Here is a 27,499-nt window from a genome sequence, read left to right on the forward strand (position 1 = left end):
GTAAAAGGATAAATGGCCAGGAGAAACTACAGAATATTCTAAGACCATATTGTATCATTTTTTTTCCAGAATATTTTCCTTCTCATGGCTAGGAGGATAAGTAGCAACTCCAATGATAAAGTGCACTTAACAGGTGAAATGTAAGTTTGGTTATAAGGAGAGGGAAGCCCCCTAACTGAAGTGAGTCTGAAAGACCTTAATTTGAGTTGGAAGAGAAACCACTTAATTTAATCTAGAATGGGGACTTCATTCAGACACAGAGGGTGCACCTACCATAAAATTAATGCAATGCAATAAACTCTGGTGCAGTTTGCAGCAAAGTAAATTGCTCTTGAGTGCAGCATCTACACACGTGCCCAGGACAGCATCAATTTGAGCCAGGGCGAAGCAGGCCCCCAGCTGGCTCGGCTGACCGGGCACAACTCAAGCCTGTGGTTGGTGTCCACATGTGCGCTTCAGTACAGTAAAGTATTCTACCATAAGCTCCCCCCAGAGGTGGTACAGTCATCCATGCTGGTGATCTTCAAAAAGCGTTTTGATGGCCATATCTTGCTGGGGTCATCGGATCTCAGCAGTCTTTTCTGCCCAAGTGCAAGGGGACTGGACCTGATGATCTGTAAGGTCCCTTCCAGCCCCTGACATCTTTGAAACTATAAAACTATGAAAGATAGTACTGTCACCAACAGTACTATCTTACAGCTGAGTTAATAAGTTTGCTGGGCCCTAATACTGGCACACGTGTAGACTGTGACTGCAGAGCTAATTAGTCTACTCCATAGTAAAGTGCATGTATGCATGCACCCAGAGAGAGCCAAACCAAGCACCCTTGACACAGATACCTCCAAATTTTAGGGAAGGTAAGCTCCAAGTAGCTAGACCAGTGGTTCTCAACCTTTTTGGACTCAAGACACCCCTCACTAGACTTGAGGCACTCCTCATTACTTTTCTGAAGTAAATAGCATTCAATTAAAATATGTATTTATATATTATAATGCTTACCTCCTTACACAGGGACTGGGCAGTAAGGGTGGGGGATCATCCAGACAGCAACAAGCCTGAGCCTGGCTTATTTTCTTAGCTTATCTGCTTATCTCCTCACACCTTGTGGCACGCTTCAAAGGATCTGGCAGCACCCTCATTGAGAACCATTAGGCTAGACATTATACTTATACTCATCTTCCATCTACAATGATTTCCTCTTAATGCATTCTGTAGCCAGTGTTTCATGCACTATGTACTTGGCAATAACATGAAATAACTACATACTTATTTAAAAAAAAAGATAACTATTTACAGAGAAGGTGAAACCACAGCATGTATTTGAGCCTTGTACACACAGACTGACTTCTCACTGCCTCCTCCAAAATCATCCCTCTTACACATTGTGCATCCTCTTCCAAGTCTCAGGCAGGTTGCTATACCCTGAATCCTTATCACTTACCTAGCAATAAGTTACTACAGTTAGTGAGAATCTGGATATTAAAGAGTTATTTAAATAGAGAAAATAAAATAAAGTTGTAGAGAAAATAAAAGCTGGGAAATACTAAAAATAATCAGGTAGGAGTGTACACATCTGGCTGATTCTATATGTTTTAAAATTAGGTAGTGTAATGATGATCCAGTAGTGAAGTACAGCTATTTGTAGGGGACCAGAGATTTCACAGAGAGGAAAGCAGAGGCATGGGAAATGGGGTCTCAGGGACTGCAGGGACTGAGGGAAAGAGGAACCGCAAAAGATAATTTCCTTTGCAGGAGTCAAGGTGGAGAGCAGGCTGCAAGAGATTACATATGATGTCTTGGGACGTAGGCTGTCTTGGGAAGCAGGAGGCATCTACATGAGAAGTATACTGTGCAGCAGGGCTGTGTGAAATTTCGGCAGCCATTTTGCTTTGGAGGTGTTTCGGCCCATTTTGGCACCCGAAACACCGAATCTGAATCAAAACGGAAGGCTCCAAAACATCTCCAAAGTGAAACAGAATCATCCAAAATGCTGCAGAAAATTTTGGAGTTTCAGAGCCGGGCTTGCAGGGAAACAGAAACTAAGAAGAGGGAGGGGAAGAAGGGTAGAAGGACTGCTCTGATATTGACATCTGTAGCTGGTCACTATCTGCGATCTGTCCCTGAGGTCCCTTCCAATCCCAGTGCTCTCGAGAGGGATGGCAGCCTGCTGTCACCCTGTGAGCAGATCCGGGGGCCTGTGCCCCACAGGAGGAGTCTGACACAGCCCTGCAGCCCTCCTGGGGGGCATGGGCCCCCAAATCTGCACGTGGGATGACAGCATGCTGCTGCTGCTGGCTGGGGCCAGCACCAGCACTGGGTTCTTTCCGGCGCTCAGCACAGGCTGAGCTGGCTACAGCACGCTGCTGTCATCCTGCATGCAGATCCAGGGGCCTGTGTCTGCCAGGAAGAGGCTGGCAGAGCCCTGCGTCCCTCTCAGGGGGCGTGGGCCCTCAGATCTGCATGCAGGATGACAGCAGGCTGCCACTGCCAGCAAGTAATATGAGTTTTGCTTTGAACAGTTTGAGGTACAATTTCACAAAAGCCTCCTGCACCTATCTCCTTGAAACTTGGCAGGCTTCATGCCTTCAGAAAGGGCTACCATCTGTGCAATTTTCATCCAAATCAGGCAAGAAATGAAAAAGTTATAGGCATTTTAGTGATTCCCCATTATAGCCTATGGCCGAAACACCGAAACAACGTCGCAACTCTGACACAGATTTGGCCAAATTGAAATGGGACAGTGATCCAAAACACCAAAATGAATCACTGTCCCTCCAAAGTGCTGAGTCCGAAACCGAAATGAAAGAGCCGTTTCGCACAGCACTACTATGCAGTTGACTATTTAGCTGTGCAGTAAATGTCTCAGTGCCTACATGTGCACTCCTATTAGGCTGGAGTCAACTAATTTACTCTTCAGCAGGACAGTAGTTGTATTTACAAGTACTTGTAAATACAAGTACTAACCTGCTGCAGAGTAAACAACTCTGCAGCAGTACTTGTAGATGCTGCCCAGCTGGTTGGGGCATGAGGGCACTTCAGTGCAGGGGCTGCCTGCCAACTACCCAGCACTGAAGCTTCCTCATACCCCAGCCAGCCCCTCCACAGCACTTTGAGCTGGGGGGATCAGTAGTGTGCCACAACACTAACAGTGCTAATATGCTACTGCACAGTATTATTAGGCTACTGCGCAGCAGCGTCACTTAAAAGACATTTGCCAGTGCTACTGTGCAGTAACTCCAGTTACTGAGCATTTATTTAGTATAAGCAAGTACTAAATAAATGTGCTGTAACCACTTCAAAGTAGTGTCTTGTATAGATGCACTCAAGGAGTGGTAACACAATCTTCACCAGCTGCCACTGCCACTGCACTTGGGATAGTTTCCTACCAAGGCTCCTTTTCATCTTGTGCAATCTGGATTCAACTCCTGACTCTGCCACAGACTTCCTGAATGCATTGGACAAGTTGAATCAGATTTTTGTGCCTCAGCTCCTTGCCTTCAAAAAAGGACCTTACCATTCCTGTCTTTATATTGAAAACTCTTTCTTGTGGGAACTGACTTTTTCTTTGTGTACATAGACGTGCTCCAGGAGTGTGTGTGTGTGTGTGGGGGGGGGAAGTGCTTTAATTAGAGCAACTCCAAGAGCTGCTCTAATTAAAGTGCCTGGAGCGTCACGTGTATCAGCATCCCTGCACCGAAATATGGTGGCAGGGGCACTTTAACTAAAGGTCAAACGATACACATGATGCTAGAGTTTGCTGGGGCATGGGAATTACTATGCTCCAGCAAATTCAATTAATCAAATCTGCTCTGATGTGCTGTAATTACAGCACATTGGAGCAGCTTTGCTGCATGTGTATAGGTGCCTACAAAGACAAGAGTCACATTGTGCTACAACTTCTAAGCAGTTCCTAGTTTCAGAAGTTCATGGTAGATACAAAGAGGGGAAAATATTGAAATAAAATACGAATTATTCAAAAGAAACAAAAGGAACTTGCTTTGGTGGATACTGTGACTCTCCCAATCTATACCAAAATATCTTGGAGCTCTTATCCTTCAATGTTACATTATTTCAGAGCACCTGACTGTACCAGCAATCACACCATGACTCTAATGGAGGACACAGGAGCAAAACACTGTGGTAACGACAAGGAAGATGTACTCAGAAAGGAACTGCCATACTGCACAGGAGAAATTGACTTCATAGCATCTGGAAAGAAACGTGGAAAGGTATTCTGCTTCTTCCATTAAGGAATTTCAGGCTCTTTAGTTATCTTATCATTATTATGGTAGCATGGAGAAGTCAAAAAATCAGGACTGGGATTTCACAGTGCTTGGTGCTATACAAGAACATATGAAGATATGTCCCTGACCTGAGGGTTTATAATCTGAACTAAAATAAGATGCAAAACAACGGTAATAACATTGTTTGCCTAAAAAGACTTGCCATGTACTTTATGTGGTAATGCTGAAATGGCTGATAGTTTTAGTTTATTGAACCCATCCCACCTTTCTTTTAGAACAATTACCAATGTAACCTCTTCTCTTATCAAGCTATTGTCTTTTTCACTTTTTAAAATGTATCCTTTACTCATTTTATTAAAAACTCTCCCATAACTTCCTACCTCCCTCTTCTCATAGAGTCGTTTGTTGCCATCTGCCCAGCTTACATCAGAAGTCCATTGGTTGGACTTTACTTAGCAAAATTCTCCCTTGTGCCCAATCCTCCACAGTCCCTACATCAGCTCCAGCAGTCCTGTCCTCCAAGGCTTGAACCAGTAACAGCATGGAATTCAGAGGGTAGCTTTCAAGGCTGGGCACAGAAGTTACACATAAACCAATTTAAGTCATTAGAAACTGGTTTAAACCTGTAACAGAACAGAAGTTCAGTGCACATAAACCAATTTCAAAATGACTGAAACTGGTTTAAGATAAACCTAGCTGAATGTAGTATCAGACTTAACTGATTGAGGTAAAACTGGTTTATAGGACTTCTGTCCCAGACCCCTTCCTGGTTTAAGTTAAATCAGAGTCCCCCAGCATCCCGGCATGTTTTTCAGCCTTGGGATGAGCTGTGCTGTCTGCTCCAGAGACCAGGACTGGCCCTGCCCCTTGGCTCTATAGCCAGGGCAGGGGCATGGCCAGATGCCAGCCCGACATGGCCCCTTAAGGTGAAGGGGGCAGGGATGGGGTTTATTCCCCCGCTCCCTCCCCTTCTCTCCCCCAGAACACCCCAACCGGAGTCTGCCTGACCAAGGTGGAGCAGTCCCTGTCAGGCATGTTCCCTCCCACCCCCACCCTCAATGCCAGAGCAGCAGGTGGCATGGCCAACCCTGGCAGCAGCCTCGAGTGAATGGGGAATGGAAGGGGGTTTAATTCTCCTTGTCCCTCTCCTGGGTAACAGTGCCCTTCAGATTCTGTGCTGCTGTAGAACCAAGTCAGCCCCTTCAGTAATTTAGGCAGCCCTAGAGATGCTTTATGTTACACCTTCCTTAGTATTGCCACAAAAAAACACAGAGGCTTGATTTATTTCTGTACCCTTAAGTATGCCTTAATATTCCCAGAAAGACTACTCTAAGTGTCCCAATGTAATGTTTATGCCAGAAAATTTTTCCACTGGCTCCTGGCAGGCTTTCTGCAGTTCTTATTTACGACTGGAGCAGAATATATGGACCAAGGTCTGCTTTTCAGTTTGTGGCTCAGAAGCCTTACCTATGAAACAGAAAAAGAGGGGAAAGGACTGACTCCTGGAAATGATAAGACTATGAAGTGGCCAGGGTGAGTATTGCACTTCAGAAGCTTTCTATGGGTTGCTGCTTTTAAAAGCATACTCAACATTTATTTCTAACTTCCCTGAATAAGTTCCACATGAGGGGAAATGTAACCCATGGTCAAATATTGCGGTTTTAAGGCGTTTTGTAATGCTCCTGTAGGTCTTTAGTCTCTAACTACCCTTACATGAACACCAAGTCGTTAAAAAACCCCTATTTAATAAAAACAAGACTTATCAGGAGTGGCACAATATCTGATGTGCAGTATCTTGTGTATATATAAGCTTTAAGTCGGTGTAACTTCTAAAGTACATTGACACAAAATGAAAAACCTCATTCAGTAGCTTTAGGAAATTAAGTCATTGTTATAGATCAAAGTACATATAGAGCTGAATAGTGGGCTGGGAAAACAATACAATGAGTATCTGTACTGCTTCTGCTTTACAATGATGGCCCAGCAACACAATGCACCTTTCATTAAACATTTTTTATTGCTGAGGTACTTTGTTTTACTTCCTCAGGCTGATCCTGCGATATCATTTATCTGTTTTCATCTCTTAGTGCCAATCCAAATCCTGAACTTGGTGAATCATGTTTAATCACATGTAGCATCAGAGACAAAGAAGCCTTTGCTTCAACTGCTTGAGCCGAACAGGTACCTTTTGGAAAATAAAAATCCAAAGCAAAGGAGCAAACATTAAGGCAAGCAAAACAAGAAAATTAGGAAGATGGAGGGAGTTTGAAAAGCATATTACCAAAGACATACAAAAAAGTTAAGTAATACAGAAACAAGCAGCATGCAGAAGACTTACTGCAATACATTTAACCATCTATTATTTCCTTTCATGCGGAACTTCTTCAGGGAAGCTAGAAATAACTCCTTGGTATGCTTTTAAAAACAGTAACTTACTGGGTCAGCTAAACTGCCAAACACTCAGGAACACAGTTGAGAAGGATAAGGACATAAAATAATAAAATAATATATTAATCTTCACCACAGAGGGGGTCAGGAGGACACACAACGTATCCAGCAGTGGAGCACACTGTCACAAAAAACAAACAAGTTTAAGAACATAACAGGGAAAATATACAATGAAACATTTATATGAATACTGGTAATTTCCATGGTTTGTAATATGCAAGAGGATATAGAAACATTCATGCTTCAGCTTCTAAGCCAGCAATAGGTGATGGAAGTTAGACAGGTTATTCAAATATTGTCCGTAGACAGTTTTCTGGACTTTCTTCTGAACTACCTAATACTGGCCATTATTGGAAACAAAAACCTAGACTTGAACTTTTGACTTTGGGAATCACCAAGGGCATGCCTATACTTGTCAACCTGAGTTAGCTTTAACTAGCCAGCTTCAGTGCCAAGAAGTTTAGCTGTGGAAGAATGGAACTTAATCTGGGTCAATTTATGTTGCTGAAAATGAGTAAAATAAGTTCACGCTAAGCTTCATGTTGCTATTGAAAGCTAGCTCAGGGACATCTATTTATTTATGTATATGATTTATATGCTGCTCTTCCCAATGAATATTAAGACAAAAGAATAACTTTAAACAGACAAATAGAATATAAGACAAATAGAAAAGAACCTGGGGTTACAGTGGACAATACTAATATTATAAAAGCCTTAGTCATCTGTCCGTAATACTTTATTTGCACTCTGATTGGTTGTCTGAAACAACCAATCAGAGTGCTCCAAGACCCTTCCAGACAAGAGGTGACAGCAGAGTGGAGGGGGAGGGGAGGGGAGGAGCGAGCCCAGGCCTGATGCGACAGGGGTGTGGGGCGGGGAGGAGTGGGCCCAGGGCCCGACATGGCAGGAGAGGGGGGGAGTGGGGCGGAACCTCAAATGGCGGGGGGGAGGGGAGAAGGTGGGGAGCAGGCCTGGATGGGGGTGGGGGACAGACATAGGGCTCCATCCCAGCCTGCCCCCCCCATCATTCTTGACAGGCAATTTGCTAGTAAGCTGAATATGAGTGAAGTGTTGCAAACACAGCCATCCCTTGGGGGGGGGGCAAACTGGGACAACTGCCCTGGGCTCCACACTTTGGGGGGCCCCCACAGAGCCTGGTGGAGAGGCCACAGCCCCCCCTCTGTTTGGCAGTGGCTGCTGCATTTGAGATTTTTCCCTGCCCCCCGCCCTGTGTGGTGAGAATTTCTTTAAATGTGTTCTGGCTGGAAATTGTGGCCACCACCTCTGCCCCTGCATCTGGTGTGCCGTGATGTTCATTAACCAATGTAAGTGTGCCACGGGACAGGGAGGTTGGGAAATGCTGCCCCTGCCCATGTCCTGCCTTTGTGGGAGTCCTATGGGCCCCGCATGGTATTAAGGGGGCCCCACACAGGCTGATTTGCCCCAGGCCCCATACCCCCTTAGGGACGGCTTTGGTTACAAAGAAGGCTAATGGCATACTGGGCTGCATTATGCACGTTGCCAGCAAATCTAAGGAAGTTATTATTCCCCTCTACTCAGCACTGGTCAGGCCACATCTAGAGTACTGTGCCCAGTTTTGGGTGGCTCCCCCACTACAGAAAGGATATAGACAAATTGGAGAGAGTCCAGGAGAGGGCAATGAAAATGGTGAGGGGGGCTGGGGCACATCACTTATGAGAAGAGGCTGAGGGAACTGGGCTTATTTAGTCTAGAGAAGAGAAGACTGAGAGGACATTTAATAGCAACCTTCAACTACCTGAAGGGTGGCTATAAAGAGGATGGAGTGTTGGCAGATGGTCAAGGAGAACAAGGAGCAATGATCTCAAGTTGCAGCAAGGGGAGTTAGATATTAGGAAAAATGTCTCATGAGGTGGGTAGTAAAGCAGTGGAACAAGTTACCCAGAGAGGTTGTACAATCTCCATCCTTGGAGGTTTTTAAGACAAAGCTTCGGCTGGAAGATATAGTTGAGGGTGGTCCTGCTTTGAGGATGGGGCTGGACTAGATGACCTGAGGTCCCTCTGAACCCTAATTTTCTATGATTCTAATATCAAAATAAAAGAGAGGCCCACCAAACAACATATTGGCCTAGCTAAATGCCTACCAAAAAGGAAGGTCTTATGAAAAATTTCCAGGCTTGGGCTCTGGGGGCCTTTATATATGTACCTTTTTGTCCCATGATGTGATGGAGATCTGCCGCCTTGGAGCAGACTCAGTTAGTTGAGTCTATTCTGCATGCAAGCTGACATGCACTGTACTTCACCACATGCAGTTGTATAAGTGGTGAAAAGCACCTCCAAGGTGTTTTAGATCAAAAGCACACTGCTGCCATTTTCTCAGCGCTTACACACATTTCACCGCTTACACAACTGCATGCGTTGCAGTGCCAGGCGCTTTTCAAAGTACCCAGCACTGAGGCACTTACACGTGTAAGAAAGCCCTGGCGAGCCTTAAGAAGGAGGGAGTTCCAGAACTGAGGAGCAACTGCTGAGAATGACCTCCCATGTGCTTTTGCCAAGCAGATGTTACCTGTAGCAGGTTAAGGTAACCTTAAGGATCACAATGGGGCATGAGGTAGAAGTCAATTCCTTCAGTATGCATGGTTCAGGCTATTTAAGACCTTTTAATTCAAAACCACCACTTTGAATTGCCCAGAAAGCTACTCAGAGCCAACACAGACACTGGAGGACTGGAATAAGGTATACTTCTGGCAACCTACCCGCTTTGTCAGGGGTAGACCTGCAGTCTCTTCCATCAGAAGGCAGGCTGCTATGGTCTGCACCAGCTGCAGCCTCCACATGGTTTTGAAGAACAGCCCTGGGTAGAGCACATTCCAGTAATCTAGCCTTAAAATGATGAAGGCATGGATGATGTTGGCCTGATCCAAATCTGAAAGAAAGTGTCATGGCTTTCTCACCAGATTAAGTTGGTGAAAGGCACTTCTAGTCACCTCTACTAGCTGAAGATCCAGGTGTAGCAAAGGATCCAGGAGCACCCTATGGCTGTGAACCTACATGACATGGGAAGGATGACCCCATCAAGATCTCAATCCCTCCAAGTCCTAATCCCTACAAGTCAAGTGGTCTGCCCACCACCATCCCTTCCATCTTTTCTGGATTCAGTTTCAATTGGTTCACCCTTATCTGGTCCCCAACTGAGGCCAGTGGGTCCAGGGTCAGAAGAGAAGAAATGGCAGAGCTAGGTGTCTTCAGTATACTAATGGTACTTCACTCAGTCTCCAGACACATCTCACCCAACAGCCTCATACACACATTGAACAGAAGGGGTGACAAGATGGAGCCCCAGAAAACCCCAAAAAGAAAGGTCCTGAGGAAATGGTGAACACTCACTCATTACTAGCCTTTTGGACCTTTTTGCTAGAAAAGGGTAGAATCAATTTAGAGTGGTTCTCTGGATACCCACCAGCTTCTGTGAATGCTTTATTAGTGCCTCGTGGTCAAATGTAATCAAAGGCCACTGAAAGGTCTAGTAAGATCAGCAGGGCACAATTTCCCCTATGGAGCTCCAGGCAATGATCATCAACCAAGACTATCAATGTAGTCTCTGTGCTATATCCAGGATGAAAGCCAAACTGGCAGTGGTCCAGGAAACTGATGGCATATAGATGAGCATGGAATTGCCAGGCAACCGCCCATTCAATTGCCTTCCTCAAAAAGGGCAAGTTGGAGATGTGGCAATAACTGGCTAGGGAATCAGCATCAAGTGATGACTTACTGAGTGGGGACTGGACAACTGCAAGTTTAAGACTATTCAACACCCTGCCCTCCCAAAAAGGAGACATTGACAGTCCTTGCCAGCAGCAGCCCCCATCTCCTCTGGCTTTTACAAGCCAGGATGAACATGGGTCCAGTTCACAACTGGTCACTCTCATCCCCCATGAACACATCCTCTGAATCAGTAGGTAATTGTAATTTAAAACAATACATATAAATAGGACAAGACTGGGCTTCCTCCACCCCAAATTTTGACTCTGCAGCAAAAAAGTGGTGGTCCCCGGCTGTGCTGGATATAGGTGATTTGGTCTGCAAATCAGATGGCAAATTCATCACAGCAAACTAAAGACAACTCATTTTCCAGGCAGACACAAGCTGGATTATCTAGGCCATTTCACCAGCACAAACATTTTACCCTATCCTACACAGCCATCACTGCTGCAACTCCCTTGCAGATACACTTTTTATTCTCTCACTCTCTTAAATGTCCTCATCTGTACTATGAAGCTAATAGCTTTTCCCTATCTCACAGAAGTGTGAGGAAGACAGACAGATACACTGAAGACTATGAGTGTGTAGACAGTACAATGATAGGGATCACGTAACTGCTGATGACTGTCCATTCACTGATCTGGTGATGCATCTACACATGCACCTTAATGCACATTAACTTATTTTAATGCACATTAAAGCATCACAGTAAACCTGTGCTCTTTATCTAATGTGCATTAAAATAAGCTAGTGCACATTTTTGTAGTACCTCGCAATGGAGGTACTAGATTCAATGCGAATTACTTAAAGCACATTAATTGAATGTGTAGATGCGCCTTGATATGACAGTTTTTCTGTGAGAATTGTATCAGCAAAGTTCTACAGCATTTGTCCTAGCATACAGATCTCTATTCTCAAAAGCTGCACATGCTATACCACCCTCAACTGATCTGCCAAGGAGACAAACCTTTCTCATTGTGAATACAGATGTCCATTAATGAACTATGGTGCTGTTATAATGTAGGATATTGCTGACACGTTCTCCTATTGACACTGCATTTACTCAGTGCCATTTGGTTTATTACAGTTTGTCAAGGTTCCAAGTACCATCCATCCTGGAGTTCTTTTTGATGTCATGATCAACAAGTGGAAGCTATCTGCTCCCAATTTAGTTGTCTCTCTAGTTGGAGAGGAAGAAAACTTTCAGATGAAACCTTGGTTGCGGGACACCTTAAGAAAAGGACTCGTAAAGGCAGCTCAAAGCACAGGTGGGTTCAACTCATAGACTAGGAAAATAATCCCCTTTCCATTCTAGAAGATTCCCATCCAGGATATACTGGTCTTTAACCTTAGATTTTATTGGGATTGCTAGCACATTTATGAACTGAATACAGGTTCATTGGAAGATGGCCTGCAAATAGCTGTTAAAGACAAGGTAGTGTTGGGGTGATGTTGAAGAAGGTTACTGTGGTACCCAAAAGCTTGTTTATGACCCTCTCAACTATAGTTGGTTCAATAAAAGGTAAGCCACAAAAATCCTTGCCTCTCCTTTGAAGATAAGGTTCTTTTACTAAGTCTACCACAAAAAGTTTACTTTTTACACCACAAAAATTACTGTAAGTAGTAGTTCTTGTAATTTACAGGCACTTCAAAGTTCAAGTGCAGTTATACTCCCAGAGGTACCCTGGAAAAAGGGCATAACAAGATTCATATGTATTGTGTCTGAGATTTCCAGAAGAATTTAGAAGTGGCCCAATTCTGTTCCCAATGAAGTCAAATTATTTTGAAAAACCCCATCTCAATCCCTACATCTTACACGTAGATATGGGTTTATTTTTGTTTTGCATGTTGTTGAAGTCACAGCCCTGCAAACAACCTGGAGTCAAAATGTCAAGCTGTATCCACTGTGCAGGGCAAATCATCACTAGGAAAACAGAATCTGTAACTGGATTCAGTTTAACACAAAACTATTAAATTATGCACAAATTAGGAGAGAAGTCAGCTCACTTTCTCTCCTTCTGTTCATTTTAGCGCTAGAACTAACACCAAAATCAGCAACTGATTGAACACACCTAGAAAACAATTTTAATATGCCTTTTTTCTTAGCTTTTATCAGCATATCTTCACTTTGAAGTTAAAATATTTTCAAGAAGTTTACATATTTTTCTTAATATATTATATGGTCTACTTCTACATCTCCACTGTATACTGACTTGCCCTGAACAGTTTTGCATTCTGTTATTAAAAAATACAAAACAAACAAGTACTAAAAATCCTACTAAGGAAACACCAGTAACTGAAGTAGTTATTTAGATCATTACAGCTGCTCTTCATATTTTCTGTTTTGCACACATTTTCTGTCCTGCAAGACCATGACACACAGGAGTGGATAGCATAAAGAGCTCTCACTCATTTTTATTCTATTTTTTATTTGTCTATTAAATGGAAAATACTGTTTCTCATTTAGCTAGGATCCCCTCAGATGCTTCCCTATGCTAGTAAGCATCACTGCTCACCTACCAGATGTTCCTAACTGCCTCTTATCCTCTCGCTAAGAGTTAGTATAACCCAACTCTGCAAAATGTAATGATATCTTTACTGACTTGCATTTGTCCAATAGACAGCTCTGTGCTGCAGAGAGCTTTCCAAACAGAGTATAAGCTAGGAAATAAAGATTCATAGATGCTAGGGTCAGAAGGGACCTCAACAGATCATTGAGTCCAACCTCCTGAGGAAAGAGTGCTGGGGTCACATGACCCCAGCCAGATGCCTATCCAGCCTTCTCTTAAAGACCCCCAAGGTAGGGGAGAGCACCACCTCCCTTGGAAGCCCAGTCCAAATTTTGGCCACCCTTATGGTGCATAAGTTTTTCCCGGTATCTAGCCTAAATCTGCTCTCTGTCAGTTTGCGATTGTTGTTCCTTGTTACCCCAAGAGGCGCCCTGGTGAACAGAGCATCTCCGATCCCTTGCTGTGTCCCTGTAATGAATTTGTAGGCAGCCACAAGATCACCTCTCAGCTTTCTCTTGCGGAGACTGAAGAGGTCCAGGTCCCTGAGTCTCTCCTCATAGGGCTTGTCCTGTAAGCCTCTAACAATATGAGTGGCCCTCCTCTGGACCCTCTTGAGTCTATCAGCATCCTTCTTGAAGTACGGCACCGAAAACTGGACGCAGTACTCCAACTGCGGTCTGACCAATGCCTCATAGAAGGGAAGTATCACCTCCTTAGATCTATCTGTCGTGCATCTGCTGATGCACGATAATGTGTGGCTAGCGGTTAGATGGCAAAGTTACAACTCAAAATGTATGAAGCATGTTTACTTGGGCCTGTAATATGTCATTTTTTTCTTTATTAAAGTCCTCCTGTTTAATATAGATGATTGTTCTATAAATGACAAAGATTATGGTTTTGGGCCCAATATTTTTGACTGCACAAAAAGCCCCCAGCAAAACCTAGATCCAGCACTGGTAACCTTGTAGCTGAAAGTACTTAGGTGCCAGATAATAAAACAACTATCTAATCTTTTTTCCTATTAATTTCAGGTGCCTGGATCTTTACCAGTGCTTTACATGTTGGAATAACAAGACACATAGGGCAAGCAGTCAGAGATCATGCATTGGCTAGTACTTCATCCAAAGTAAGAGTGATTGCAATTGGAATAACCTCACTGGAAAAAATTCAGCACAGAGAAATTCTGGACAATGCAAAGGTACTTCCTCACAGCATTTACAGAAAAAGCTTATTAGACACAAACAGCACCTCCAAGGATATGTGGTAGTGCTAAGCAGTACAAAGAGCCTAGAGACGCACCAAGGGGTTAAAAAAAGGTGTGTGAACAGGAAAGATCAAGATTTATCTTAGATCCCAATGTATTTTTCTCTTGTGCATTCTATATAGACATTGCCTCTTGCCTAACTAACAATGCTGCAAACATCCAGCAGGTGACAGCATTATACATTGGTTTAGGACCCGTGAAGATACAGCTGAGGAGGAAGAACTTAATTTATATATTACTATTAATACTATTGTTTTTTTCTTACATCACTTTTATCTGAGCATCTCAAGCTACATTACAACCAACATAAAAAGACAATTACTTTGCCAAATAGGGAACTAAACTAGAAAATTTTAATTCCCAAATTTTCAGAAATGACCAATTTCATTTGTTGTCAGCGAGAGTTTGTGGTGCTCAGTAACCCACGTCCAAGGTTTTTCAATCTGGGTATGATTGAGAAGCTCTTAAAAATGTTTGCCCAGATGACTTGCTAAAGGTCCATGAAGTATTTTAAAACCAGGGTCTAGAACTGAACAAAGCTATTTCAATTCTGCTATTCAAACTAGTAGACATACTGCCTACTGACTATTATATAGTCAGAGTATAACAAAGCAGGTATATCAATAATGATTTAAGCAGTAGTGTGCATCTGTACTTTTGTACTACCATGCAGAAGCAGAATATATAGTATGACTACAGCTCCTTGATCCTGTGCCTATTTCTGCTCTGAAGTATGCTGGCAGGTAACATTGCATGAGTGGGGAGACTGCCAGAGTATAGCAGCATTCTCTTCTTACTAAGCCCCTCCTCAGCCTCCAAGCCCCACTTACTGGACCAATGGTGGGGAATAGTAAAGGAGTCAGCTAGGGCAGACGGTAATCTCCAGTTGGGGTAAAAATGTTGACCTATAATATCTGGGCATATTGTACAGGGAAGATTTGGCACTTATTTTTTTTTAAGTGAACAAAAATCCATCTTTATCCATAACATGCAGCAATAGCAAGCAAGTGTAGTTCTTTATATTGCATAAGATAATACAGCTGTCTCCTAACTTTAAATCTGAATTCTTGACCAATGTATAGTTGGTGTGGAGTGTTCTTGGCCTATTACTTCTGGAAATGTTCCCACACCAAGACATTCTGGATTTTAATCAGTAACTTTAAGATGAAGACACCATAGACATCAATGCTGGTCTAAACCCAGGTCTCTTTATACTTGGCACTGAACACAGGCAGCTTGCTGTCTAAAATGGAGCTAATGATCCACTACCAAGAAACAAAACAAATGCTGAAGCAGAAGATCCCCCTGTCTGTTCTGGGTTTATGGTCTGCTTCAGACAACTCAAACTTTCTTCCCATTTCTGTGGTTGGCCATAATAGGTTGATACAAAAATGCCTATTCTAAGCCCTGTTCAGTCAGGCCTGAGGTTTATGTCCTAATCAAAGGTAAAATTTGTGTCTGGAGGACTCTGCCTTACATGACATTAAAGGATACACATGCCCCAGACACTGCCTACTAAAAACAGGAAAAGAGGCAGCAGGAAAGGATTGGATGGACTCCTTGGCTGCTCTGTGCTGAGCAAACAAGATAGTATCTACAGAGGGCATGAAAACACAGTGCCCTTTCCCTACACAGCCCTCTGTAGTTCCAGTTTTTCTCTTTCCTCACTAACCTCTGGCCCACAGCCACGGCTCTTACAAGCTATAGAGAAGGCAGAAGAGATGCCAACATCATCCTTGGCATCAGTAGAGGGGAAAGAACTTAACCATTCCTAGGACTGGATTCCCCCTTCAGAATTCAGTTAGGCCTCTGTACCCTGTGAACATAGCCCAACCATCCAGTTACAGATGGCTCAGCCCTACAGAACCTCTGGATCTACCATTTGGCTTTTGGAAACTGAAATATGCAGGATTACCATATGCCCGGGTTTTCCTAGACATGTCCTCTTTTTGGGTCCTCCCATCTCTGTCCGGGTGGTTTTTTTAAATATCAACAAATGTCTGGGATTTTGGTCTGCTCAGCACTGAAGTTTTCCTTGGCACTGGGCTGCAGCAGGGTGGGGGAGGAACCTGCCTCCAGCAGGGGAAGGGAGCAGGGGAGGGACAGCAGGGAGCTGTGCATGGCTATGCCGTGCCAGTGCCTGTGCTTGAAGTGGCAGGGCAGCAAGAAGACACTTGTAGGGCTGGGGGGAGCTGGGAGTTGTGGGTCAGGAGTGAGGGGCACCAGCAGGGCTGGGAGGGCTGTGGTTTGGGAGAGAGGGACACCAGGGGAGTGGGGGACTGCATGGTCTGGAGGGCAAGGTACTGTGGGTGGGGAGTGAGGGGCAGCAGCAGGGCTGAGGGGTGGGCATCGCTTGGGAGTGAAGGGCAGGGGCAGGGCATGTGCATATCACTGCCCCCTCCACAATCACATTATGCGCCCCCCTCCCTGACAGGCATCCTCTTTTTTGAAACTGGAAATATGGTAGCCCTAGAAATATGGTCTTCACTGTCCGTTTTCAGTCATTACAGTTATTTATACAGCAGCAGTGCTGTACACAGAGTCTAATAGGAGCCCAAGGCACTTGCAGCCCAAATATGAAAAACAAAAAGACAGTAGGAGATAGAGGCACAAGAAGGGATATAATGTGACTGAGTAGGTAAGCTTACCAGCTCCAAGTATTAGAGGAAACAAAAGAGAGAAGGAAGGAAAGGTTTATAGAGTCACCCTACCAGCCTACTGTTATATAAGCTATATTAAAGGATTATGAGGAGATGCAACAGTAGCAAACACGCCTAGCCCAGGTTGCAGCTGGCAACACCATATGAAAATAATGATGAATGGACATCAGGAGAAAGGAGAGATTTACTGAAGAGGTACAAAAATAGAGGATATGATATCTTTAAAATGGAGGATGAGAACAGTGGATAGTTAACTTTCTTCATACAGCACCTTTAGGTTATTATAATAGAGACATATTTTAGGATACCCTTCCCATCTGGCTGTTGGAACAAGGAAAAAAAAGGAATAAAGAAAAGGTATTGCCCCCTTCTGGAAGCTATTTGTAACCCACCCCTGATGATGCAACTCCCATGTTGACAGCTGATGCATTAGACTCTATGTAGTCTTCCAATAAAGTAATGCTGTGTGGCTGAATTAGTACATCCCTATAGCAAGCCAAACTATTTGCTCATGAATGATGGTAATATATTACTGAAATCAATAAAAATGCCCCCATGTACATCAATGCCCAAGATCCAACCAAGATGTTTGGTGGCAGGACACTTTGCAGAGTCTAAAAGGAAGACTCCAAGGGCTTCAGTTTTCAGTAATGTAAAATCTGGCATCTTCTACAAAGATTCCATTTTTCTCCTCCTACCTTTCAAAAGAGCCTTTGTTCAAAGTGTCTAAAGATTTATTTGCTTCCATATCAAGATCCAAAAATCACTCAAAACAGAACACAAGCACATATAAAAATGTGGTACTGACTGCATGAAGAAGATTAATCTTTCTCTCTTTCTAGAATGACAATCCTGTACACTATAAATCAGATGATAACAGCCAAGGTCCACTGTATTCCCTTGACAACAGCCACTCCCATTTTATTTTGGTGGATCAGATAGACCCAGATGAGCCAGATGGAACAACTAAACTACGGCTCACCTTGGAGAAACATATTTCAGAACAGCGCACTGGGTACGGAGGTAGGTAGACTCAAAAGAAATTGCACATAATAATTTGCTGACATTCTGTTTAGTTCCCAGTATTGTCTTTAGAGGCATGAGATCAGCATGCTTAGCACAATGGGACCTGAAATACATGAAGTTAGAACCAGTTCCTAGCCCAAAGAAGTCATCATCTAAGTAGGTGACTTTTTAAAGAAGAACTTCTATGTAAAAAGACCTTTTGTAGCACCACTTGTAACATCTGTCTAGTTACATGTAGTGCTCCAGGGACTCCCTTGGACTCACAACATCCCACAGTCCTCTGTTCTCCCTCTCTCCCTTTTCAAGGAGCTTTTCAGCACACTGCTGAAACACTGCACTGGGGCAGTAGCAAGAACACCAGCTGTTGTGAGTATTCTTGCAGTGGTGGCACCTACAAGAGCCTCTGGCTTCCATGTAGACCATTGCCAAGCACAAAAAGAACTTCCGCCACCACTGCAGGAGCACTGGGAGCACATTGTAGCACTGCAAGTGAGTAGCTATCCATGCCCAGAGTTTAAAAAAGGAATTAAATGAAAATAAATCCATAGCAGCCGTCAGGGGCATTTAATAGCCAGTCGTGGGCTGCTTGAACTTCGATGGTCAATCAGGTTAGCATGGCTAAGGCATGCGGGCTTCTGTAGCCAAGAAAATGAGGCACGGATGTGAATGATGTGATCCTGATGAGCAGATCCAGGTTTTTGTAAAGTTGGGTGTAGGAGCAGTAACTGGTGCTCCTCCCAGCTTCTTCCACCCCTGCCAACCATCAGGGCAGGTAGACCATGTTATGGGAGCAGCAGCTGGAAACTTTTTAAAGAAGTCATCCTGACCCTGCCCCAGCTCTCAGCAATCCTCCATGCTCATCAGCACTGCCCTTCCCTGCCTCTACCCTTTCCCTTCCTTTCCTGCCCACTGCTGCTTCCACTGTCTCTGGCTGCCTAGAGGGTGGGGGAGCTCCAGAGCTGCTCCTACCCTACTTCAGCCAGGCTGCACAGGGAGACAGACTCAGCAGCAGGGGCATGTGGGAGGGACCAGACAGGGAGGAGAAACCCAACCTCCCACTGCCATTGTCCCTGGCTGAACCTGACTCCCCACACCACCTGGCTGAGGCAGGGCAGGAGCAGCTCTAGAGCTCCCCTGCCTCCAGTGCAGTGGAAGACAGCAGGAGTGGTAGGCAAGGCAGTGGGGAAATGGAGGGGAGAGATGGGAAGATTCTTCCCAGCTTTGGGGACTTAAAAAAAGTCCCTGGCTGTTGCTCCCATGGTGTGATCCTAAAGGAAGTTGTGACCCTACAACTGCACCCCTTCTGGATCCACTCCACTTGTGTTGCATCTCCTCCACTCCAGCTTCTCAGCCTGAAAAGTGAAATAATCCTTTACAACTTGGTCAGTTGGAGGTGGCCTCTGGTATTCTTTAGAGAGAACCTCAGACTCACACCCCTAAAGCAATGGATACAGGTCTGAACCACTTTGCCCCCACATCTCCACATTCAGCATAGTCTCCTGTAATTTTGTTATAATCCCCCTCCTCAACTGGCTACATTCCATGGGATGCTGCAGCCACAATGGAACTAGGAGTGTGCTTCACATCTCTTTACCTGGAGATGAAATTTAACCCTGAAGAGAGATAATACAAAGTGTAAGTACCACCAAAACCTACTTCATTCCTATTTTAAAACATGTTTCAAGTGCTTAATGAGCCTTATAGAAGCCATCTGTAGAAAGGGAACTACCTATCCTGATGAGATCTTTAAAAAAAATTATTTTGCTTTTATGATGCCTACAGAAGTAACTAAAGAAGCAGAGACAGAGAGAGATAAAAAGAGGCAGCCAGAAGCAGATCCAGGATTTCGTAAAGGCAGGTGTGGGACCAGTGACTAGTGCTACAGGGGTGGCTGCACCCCCCACTGCCAGCCTCTTCCCTCCCACCCATTCCACCAGGGTGGGCAGAGCATGCCCTGAGAGCAGCAGCAACTGAGGACTTTAAGTCCCAAAGAAGATAAGAATTTCCCCAACTCCCTTCCCCTCTGTGCTCAGAGGCATACCCTCTCCTCTTCCCTCTCTGTCCTCTCCCTTCTATTCCATCTTCCCTGCTTGCTGCTGCTGGTATCCCCACTGTATGTGCTGTCCCAGGGGAGAAATGAGCTCCTGTCCTGCTGGAGAGGAACACCTAGAGGGAGCAGACAGGAAGGGGGAACCCACCCAACCAGCACCACCGGTGTTCCAGGCTGAGCCTATCCCCCACACAGCCCAACCTGGAGCAAAACAAGAGCTCCCCTCACCCCAGGGACAGTGGCAGTAGCAGGCACAGGAGAAAGAATGGGATGGGAAGGGAAGTGAAGGGACAGGGAGGGAACATACTTCTGAGCACAGAGGAGAAAGGAGCAGGAAATGTTTCCCTTCTTCAGGACTTAACGTCCTGGGCTGCTGCTTCTGCCATGTGGTCAGACAGGGAGGTGCAATCATGTCACTGTGTCCCCTCTGGATCTGCTCACAGATGTCGGTCTTCTTGTGCATCAGCCAAACTGTTAGCTAATTTTCACTTGCATTGAAATTCTGCTCATCTTGTCTAGCTGAAGAGATATACCAGAGAACTTGAATGCTTGTTACTGATGAGAGCACTGGTGGTGCCGTTTCCATAGAAGACAGCCCATGCTGAGTCTGAGTTGAAATTTTTTGCTTGAAAAATCAGAGCTGGTCACGAGTGTTCCAGCTGAACATCTTTCTGTGAGAAAATGCTGACTGCGAAAAATCAAAATATTTTTGTGGGAGTATTTGATTTTGTTGGAATTGTTGGTTTAAATATCGAAGTAATTGAATTCAGCTGTTATGTTATAGAAGTTGAAACTAAGTACATCAACCACCTCAAAACAATGTACTCTGATATGGTAATTTCCTAGTGTTTAGTGGCATTTTTGAAACATCAAGGTTTCATACCAGTTTGGGACAAAAATTTCAAAATGTCTAAATAGTCTTGAAAGTAAATGAAAAGTTTCAACCAGCAGTTTTGTAAACTGATAGGGTTTGAAAATAAACACACAGTCTCAGGGCCACAGAGGCATTTTCCAAACTAGAAATTCGTATTGAAGAATGTGCCACATAGCACAAGTAGACAAAGTCACTTATCTGACCTTGGTTACATGTCATCTTCAAGCTTCAGCTGAGTTCCATGCTAGCTCTATTATCCCAAAATAATGAATGTTGCTATTTACGAATGCTTCAAGAAACCTAGAGAAAAACAGTGCTTTAAAAATCACTTGAACTAAATCTCCCTCTTTCTCTTGCTAGCAACTGCACCTACTAATCTGCCTACTACCTACTAATCTGCCCTATAGTTCCTGGGATCGCTATTTTTAGACATGCTAGCAAGTCACCTTGGAAATACTCCTTGTAGAATGTAATGCATGGATACAGAACAGCTACCATTTTTAAGCAGGTAGAAAGAGTATTATGGAATTCTAAAGGGAAAGGATGTCTATCTTAGCTTTTGCCTACTGTTCTGACAGGAGTTAAAAATTCATATGTAAAAACAGGATGATTTGTTTTAAATTGTTCATTCTGTTACATCATGCAAAGTTGTGCTGATATCATGTCAGCTTGTGTTGCATCATATTTTACGCTGATATGAAGCAATGTATGGTTGATATCTGTTCAGATCTGGGTCATCTCTTGTAAACTTATTTGCACAGTCAGTTCACTGGTATCCCTGCCCACTTCGTCCTCCTCTTTCCTAAATTCTCTCCCTACATTTCCTGGATATATTTTCCTCAAGGTCCATACTCAGATATGTTTTATTTGATGCATGGGACCACTCACATAATGAGAGCTGATAGAAGTTTCAGTTTAATATATTTTCAACTAATTTTGGCAAAAACGGATTGCAATTGTATATTATAGAGGTACTCAGGAATTCCGATTATAAAACTCATTTCCAAAACATTCCTACAGAAAATGCTACTTTAAAAAAACCCACCACAAATCAAGCCCAACAGCTATACATCTTTAGCACTGAACACAGGCAGAGATGTGAGTCTTTACATATGTAGCTCACTGAAGGATCAAAAGACCTAAGTCAACTCAAGGAGTAAGGATGAGAATATTAAAGATAATCTCTGTGATTCCATATGCACAGCCCTGCTGAAATCCAGAAAGATGAGTACTTGCCTTGATGCCATCCTAGCATCTAGAACATTAATAGCCTTTAAAAAAAGACATGATGTACTGACAAAAGATTATAAACTATAGCAACCTGTCCATCTCTCTTTGGTACTTACATGGCATTCATAATCACAGTATCCAAGTGCCTCACAGTCTTTAATATATTTGTGTCCAACACTTGAAGATATGCCACTGTCCCTATTTTATAGATGAAGAGCTGAGGCACAGAGGGCCTGAGTGTTCTAATATTATAAAAGCCTAAGTATGTCTGTCTGTCTGTCTGTCTGTCTATAATGTTTTATTCTCTCTCTGATTGGCTGACAAACAGCCAATCAGAGTGTGAAGAAGCATTCTGACAGAAGGCAGCCCACCGCCATGAGGGTGGGGACACAGGGGACGAAGCAGGGGAGAGCACAGCTGGCCTTACCCCCCACACCCTGCTCCCTGGAGGTGGCGGTAACAGAGCACATGGGGGAGAGGGAACGAGGCCAGCAGGGTGGGGAAAAGCTGGCCCGCTGCGGCCAGGGGGAGGGGAACAGCACGCCTGGCCTGACACGGCCGCAGCAGCGGCTGGGGGAGGGAAGGAGCAGACCTTCTCCCCACCTTGGGCCCAGGCCTGCTCCTTCCCCACCCTCCACCCCCATGTTGGCCCCAAGCCAGCTTCTCCCATCGCCGAGCAGGCCTGACATGGTGGGGAGGAGTGGGCATGCCATGGCATTGGCGGTGATGGTGGGGCCAGGGGAGGGCTGGGCCCGGGCCCAATGTGGGGGTGGGGAACGAGCCCGAGCCAGGGGAAAAGCTGGCCTGCCGTGGCAGTTGGGGGCAGGGGGCTGTGGGCCTGGCCCGGCCCAGCCCAGCCCAACACAGCAGCTGTGGGGGTAGGGAAGAGGCGAGCCTCCTCCCCCCATCAGGCCTGGGCCCACTCATCCCTCACCCCCTCTCATTCCGGCTTGCATACATCAAATGGTCACTCTCAAGCATGTCAGAGATATCTCAAGTGCCTTTGGGGAAATGTCCCCAGAGCCTTTGGTGCTACATTTTTGTGTTTGGCACTATTTAATGGAAAGGGGTGGGAAAGGCTCCACTAGGAGCATGCATCCACAGATATGTGGGGATGTGGTATATAAGCATCCTGAATCACTCCATTAAGAGTATGGAATTGAACCCTAATCCTAATTCTTAACACTGACATCCTAATCACTAGGCTAGAACATTATTCCCTGGTTGCATTCTCAAAGCCCAGCTTCCTTATCTTACTGTGTGAGTCATAAATAACACAATACTTTGCAGAAAATGGCAGGCTGACAACCATTTTAAGAATGCTGTTAATGTAATCACTGTCATCTGTTTTACAGGAACAGGTAGCATTGAAATCCCTGTGCTTTGTTTACTAGTAAACGGAGGACCAAATACACTTGAGGTAAGACTTTCTTTGCAATGGCATAAATAAGGAAGGTAACATATCTACGCACTGTAACTGTCAGCTACTAGAATGTTCAACTGAAAATTTTTCTGGGTGCCAAATATATCTTAGAAGACTTTACACAGTTTGTATAACAGCGCTGTTTTCTATTTAAAATATTGAAAACATTTTATTTTCATCAACTTTGCCAGCACTTAAAACTTGTCTTTGAATAATGCTGCAGTTTGAATAAAATCCAGGGAAATACTGTTTCATTTTATAAATGTCAGAAGCTCATTTAAGCCTTCTAAGGGGTAACACTTCTGGCTGATGCAATAGAAGGCAGTAGTAGACATCTGGGGAACAATGCTGGTGAATTAAAGTATTACCTATCATAATAATAGGCTTATTCTGTCCATCTGGCACTCTGATTGGTTGTCTCAGCAGCCAATCACAATGCTTATTGAAACAACCAGTCAGAGTGCTCCAGCCAGACACAATAAATGTTAGATCCAGAAGCATTTCAAACATATGTGCATTGTGCAGGTAAATCAGAGCTAGAATGGAGCCCCACCATGGAGCAGGCAGGCTCCACTGAAGGAAAGAAGCAGTGAGGGGCTTTTCTTTCTTCCCCCCAGAGCCTGCCTGCCTGTCCTACAGCCAAGGAGTGAGCTGCCAGTGAGCCCTGAGCCGTAGGGGGCCCTGGTGCTTCCTTCCCCAGCAGCAGTGCCTCCCGGGACCACCCAGGCAGGGTGCCAGCGGGTGGGTGCTGCCTGGGGGGCACCGCCGCTGCATAGGGAAGTCCTCCAGCTGTGGAACATGCAGAGATGAAAAAAAAAGTTCATGCCCCTCACCACTTCCCCCCTCCCCCATGAGGAAGCCTGCCTGCCTGCCTGCTCCATGGGGCCAGAGGTCGGGGGACAGTGCTTCGTTCTAGTTCTGACTTGCCAGCATATATGTTTGAAATGCCTCAAGATCTATAACAATAACAGGCTTATTCTGTCCGTCAAGAGCATTCTGATTGGTTGTTTCAGTAAGCACTGTAACAACCACTGCTGAGACAACCAATCAGAGTGCTCCAGACAGACAGAATAAGCCTATCATGATTCTTACTATAGATATTCCTAAGCCTGTGTTTACACATGGACAGCTTTATGTAGCCTTTTTGATGGTGACAAATTTTGATTCCGTTGAAGTATTCAGTCAAAAGGTAACTAAAAATCCTGTATTTAAAGACATACTTTTGCAATAAAAATATAATCACAAATGTTTTGTGGGTTGCAGCTAGTTACCTAAATTTGCATACAAACAGATTGGCTCATTGAGCAATGTGTGGCAGCAGTCAGATTGCACTTTGCACTGCCTCTCAGGACTCTAAGGAAACCCAGATCCAGGGGTACAAGATACAGCAATCTAATAACTTTGTTTCCACCAAGAGCCAAAGCTTCTCTCATCAGTGGAGGAGAGAGCTCAGTGAGGTACACTGCCAGGTCTCCTTTAGCAGTGGTTCTTAGACCCTGAAATTCAGGTTCAGTCTTTTCACAGCAGTAACATACTCTAAAATGGGACAATTCTTTCTTCCACCTCTAGTTTACCTTCTCCAGTATTTCTTTACTGATACTGTGCATTACCTTGTGCACTTTTGTCACATAATCTTGTTGGTATCCTGCGCTTAAAGGGTATGATCTAGTTCAAAGGTGGGCAAAATGCGGCCCGCGGGCCGGATGTGGCCCACCAAGCCATTCTATCTGGCCTGTGGGGCCCTTAAAAATTTAGAAAATTAATATTTATCTGCCCCTGGCTGCCTGTCATGTGGACCTCAATGGCTTGCCAAAACTCATGAGCGGCCCTCCACCCAAAATAATTGCCCGCCCCCGATCTAGTTAAAGCCTGAAGAAGTCATTATGAGCACTTCATCTGACCTCCTGTACACTGCAGGACAAAAAAATTTTCTTCATGGAATGACTTGCATTTGAATTAGAGCATCTCATTTTAAAATATACAGTAAACCAGTGATTTAAAGGCACCAGGTGATGGAAAGTGTATGACACCCCTTGGTGATTTGTTGCAATAGTTAATTCCCCTCACAATTAAAAAATGTTTGCCTTATTTCCAAATTTAAAACTAGCCATTGCACCTTCCACAGTTTAGTCAGGTAGATTAAAATCACCTCTGGCTTTAGGAATCTTCACTCCATTTAGACTGTAATGAATTCATCTCTTACCTTTTTTCCTTTATAGCTATACATGACAGAAGTTCTGGTCTGCCTGCTGTTGAAAGCCTTGCAGGGCAAACCTATTACTCGTCTTCTGCAGGCTTCAGGAGACAAGAGGTGGGGGAGGAGTCCAAGAAAAGACTGGGTGGGGACAATGTTATCTTTGGTCTGCTTACATGCTGTGAATGAGTATCTGGTTGCTTTTTTAACATCTCTGCCACTTGAAATGTGAAAGTTTATATTATCAGGGATTGTAATATTCAGTTAAGAAAAGCACAGAAAAAATCTTTAGGAGAAAAAGCAGCACTGGGGCTCCAGCAGTCTTATGAACTGCTCACAGACCCACAATAAAAATTGGTAATTGGTAGTGAGCCATTAACATTTCAGTTAGGGTGATATTTTTCTTATTAGTTGCTGCAGAATGCATTTTCCACCCTTCCCTACACCATTTCTTCATAGCAATCTGCATGTCTCTTCTTGTCTGTGGATACAGTGAAACTCTGCATAAACAATGTTCCTTGTTAACCCTTCCAGCAGCCCTTTTCCTAGTTACTAGGCTTCAGCTGATGCAGAGTAGCTGATAAGCTGTTCCTACTAGATAGCTCTGCTTTTCAGGACACCCAGTTAATTTTAGCGGGGGGTTCCCCTTACTGAGATTCCCATCCTTGCTTCTTTCTATATTATTCTGGACCCAAGATTGAAAATTTGCACTGAAATAACAGACCAGGACTAGTGCATAGTGTAAAATAAATATAGGCAATAATGTATAGTCTGTAAGTCATCCCATCATGAAAGCCAGTTATTAAGGTGATCTCAAATAATGAGCCTGGGCTGAGTACATGGTAAGTCTGGTTCAGACATGTGTCCCATCCCTGGTTATCACATATTTTAACACACCTTAATGTATTAATCTATTTTATTTTTCTTTCCACAACATTATACTAAAAGTATGTTTTTAAAACTACAGAGAATTTGCAGGGGCTTGGAAAACTCTGCTCCCTGGCTCATCTTAGCAGGATCTGGGGGGACAGCTGACATCTTAGCTGCATTAGTGAATGAGCCGCAGCTTATTGTGCCACAAGTGGTCAAAAAGCAGTTCAAAGAAAAATTTCCTTCGGAGAACTTTTTCTGGAAAGATATTTGCCAGTGGACAGCAACAGTAAGCTCATTTGTTTGATATATTCATGTATCAGATTCACAGACTTTCTCTTACAGTTTCCAGCTTCTGTGGTCCATCTGGTAACCACCCTGTTTTATCAGATTTCCTGGGAGGCTGTTCAGAAATAAGCTAGGCATAAAATTGAGACTAATGCCACACAAAAGGTATTTGAGATCAAAATCAGGCTAGATGAGACTATAATTATTTTTGGCTTAGTAATTCACTTAAAACACTTAGTACTCTATCCTCCCCTAAATAGTGTCCTCAAGTAACAGTCAGAACATATGATCTAGGGAGTCCCTCTGGAGGCCATGGAGTATGATTCATGCGGTGCAGCTGTGGAGGTTCTGCAGCTGTGAAGAACCAATCCATGAGCTGAAACTATTAAGCAGAAGTCTGATTCTGGATGTGCATGAATAGACTTGCTGCTCTTCTTTATCTCCACCATCCTCATCTTCTCTCAATAATAAATGCTACTCATAAAAAGAACAAGATCCACAGACTGTATACATTCACAGAGCAGTGGAGTAGTTTCTCCTTTTAGAAGGACACTGAACTTTGCAATGGCCAGATGATGGGATTGCAGGAGTGCACAACAGCTCACTGAAACTCCCTATGTGGGGATGGGGCCTTGAACAGGCAGGCAGTTGGCGTAGGCATGGACCTGGCACCT

At 44.1% G+C, this 27,499-nt stretch overlaps 1 protein-coding gene across 1 annotated transcript in view; it reads left to right on the plus strand.

The window, feature by feature from the left end:
* The first annotated feature begins 8,001 nt into the window (after positions 1-8,001).
* The window catches only part of TRPM5 (transient receptor potential cation channel subfamily M member 5), an 80,941-nt gene continuing 61,443 nt past the window's right edge, over positions 8,002-27,499 (plus strand). The window contains 6 exon segments of the mRNA XM_019519983.1: positions 8,002-8,017; positions 11,504-11,704; positions 13,978-14,144; positions 17,713-17,893; positions 23,406-23,470; positions 26,635-26,826. Coding sequence (XP_019375528.1) covers positions 8,002-8,017; positions 11,504-11,704; positions 13,978-14,144; positions 17,713-17,893; positions 23,406-23,470; positions 26,635-26,826 — 822 coding nt within the window.

This window comes from Gavialis gangeticus, unplaced genomic scaffold, assembly GCF_001723915.1.
Source record: "Gavialis gangeticus isolate Ggan-Ray unplaced genomic scaffold, GavGan_comp1, whole genome shotgun sequence".
Taxonomy (NCBI): domain Eukaryota; kingdom Metazoa; phylum Chordata; order Crocodylia; family Gavialidae; genus Gavialis; species Gavialis gangeticus.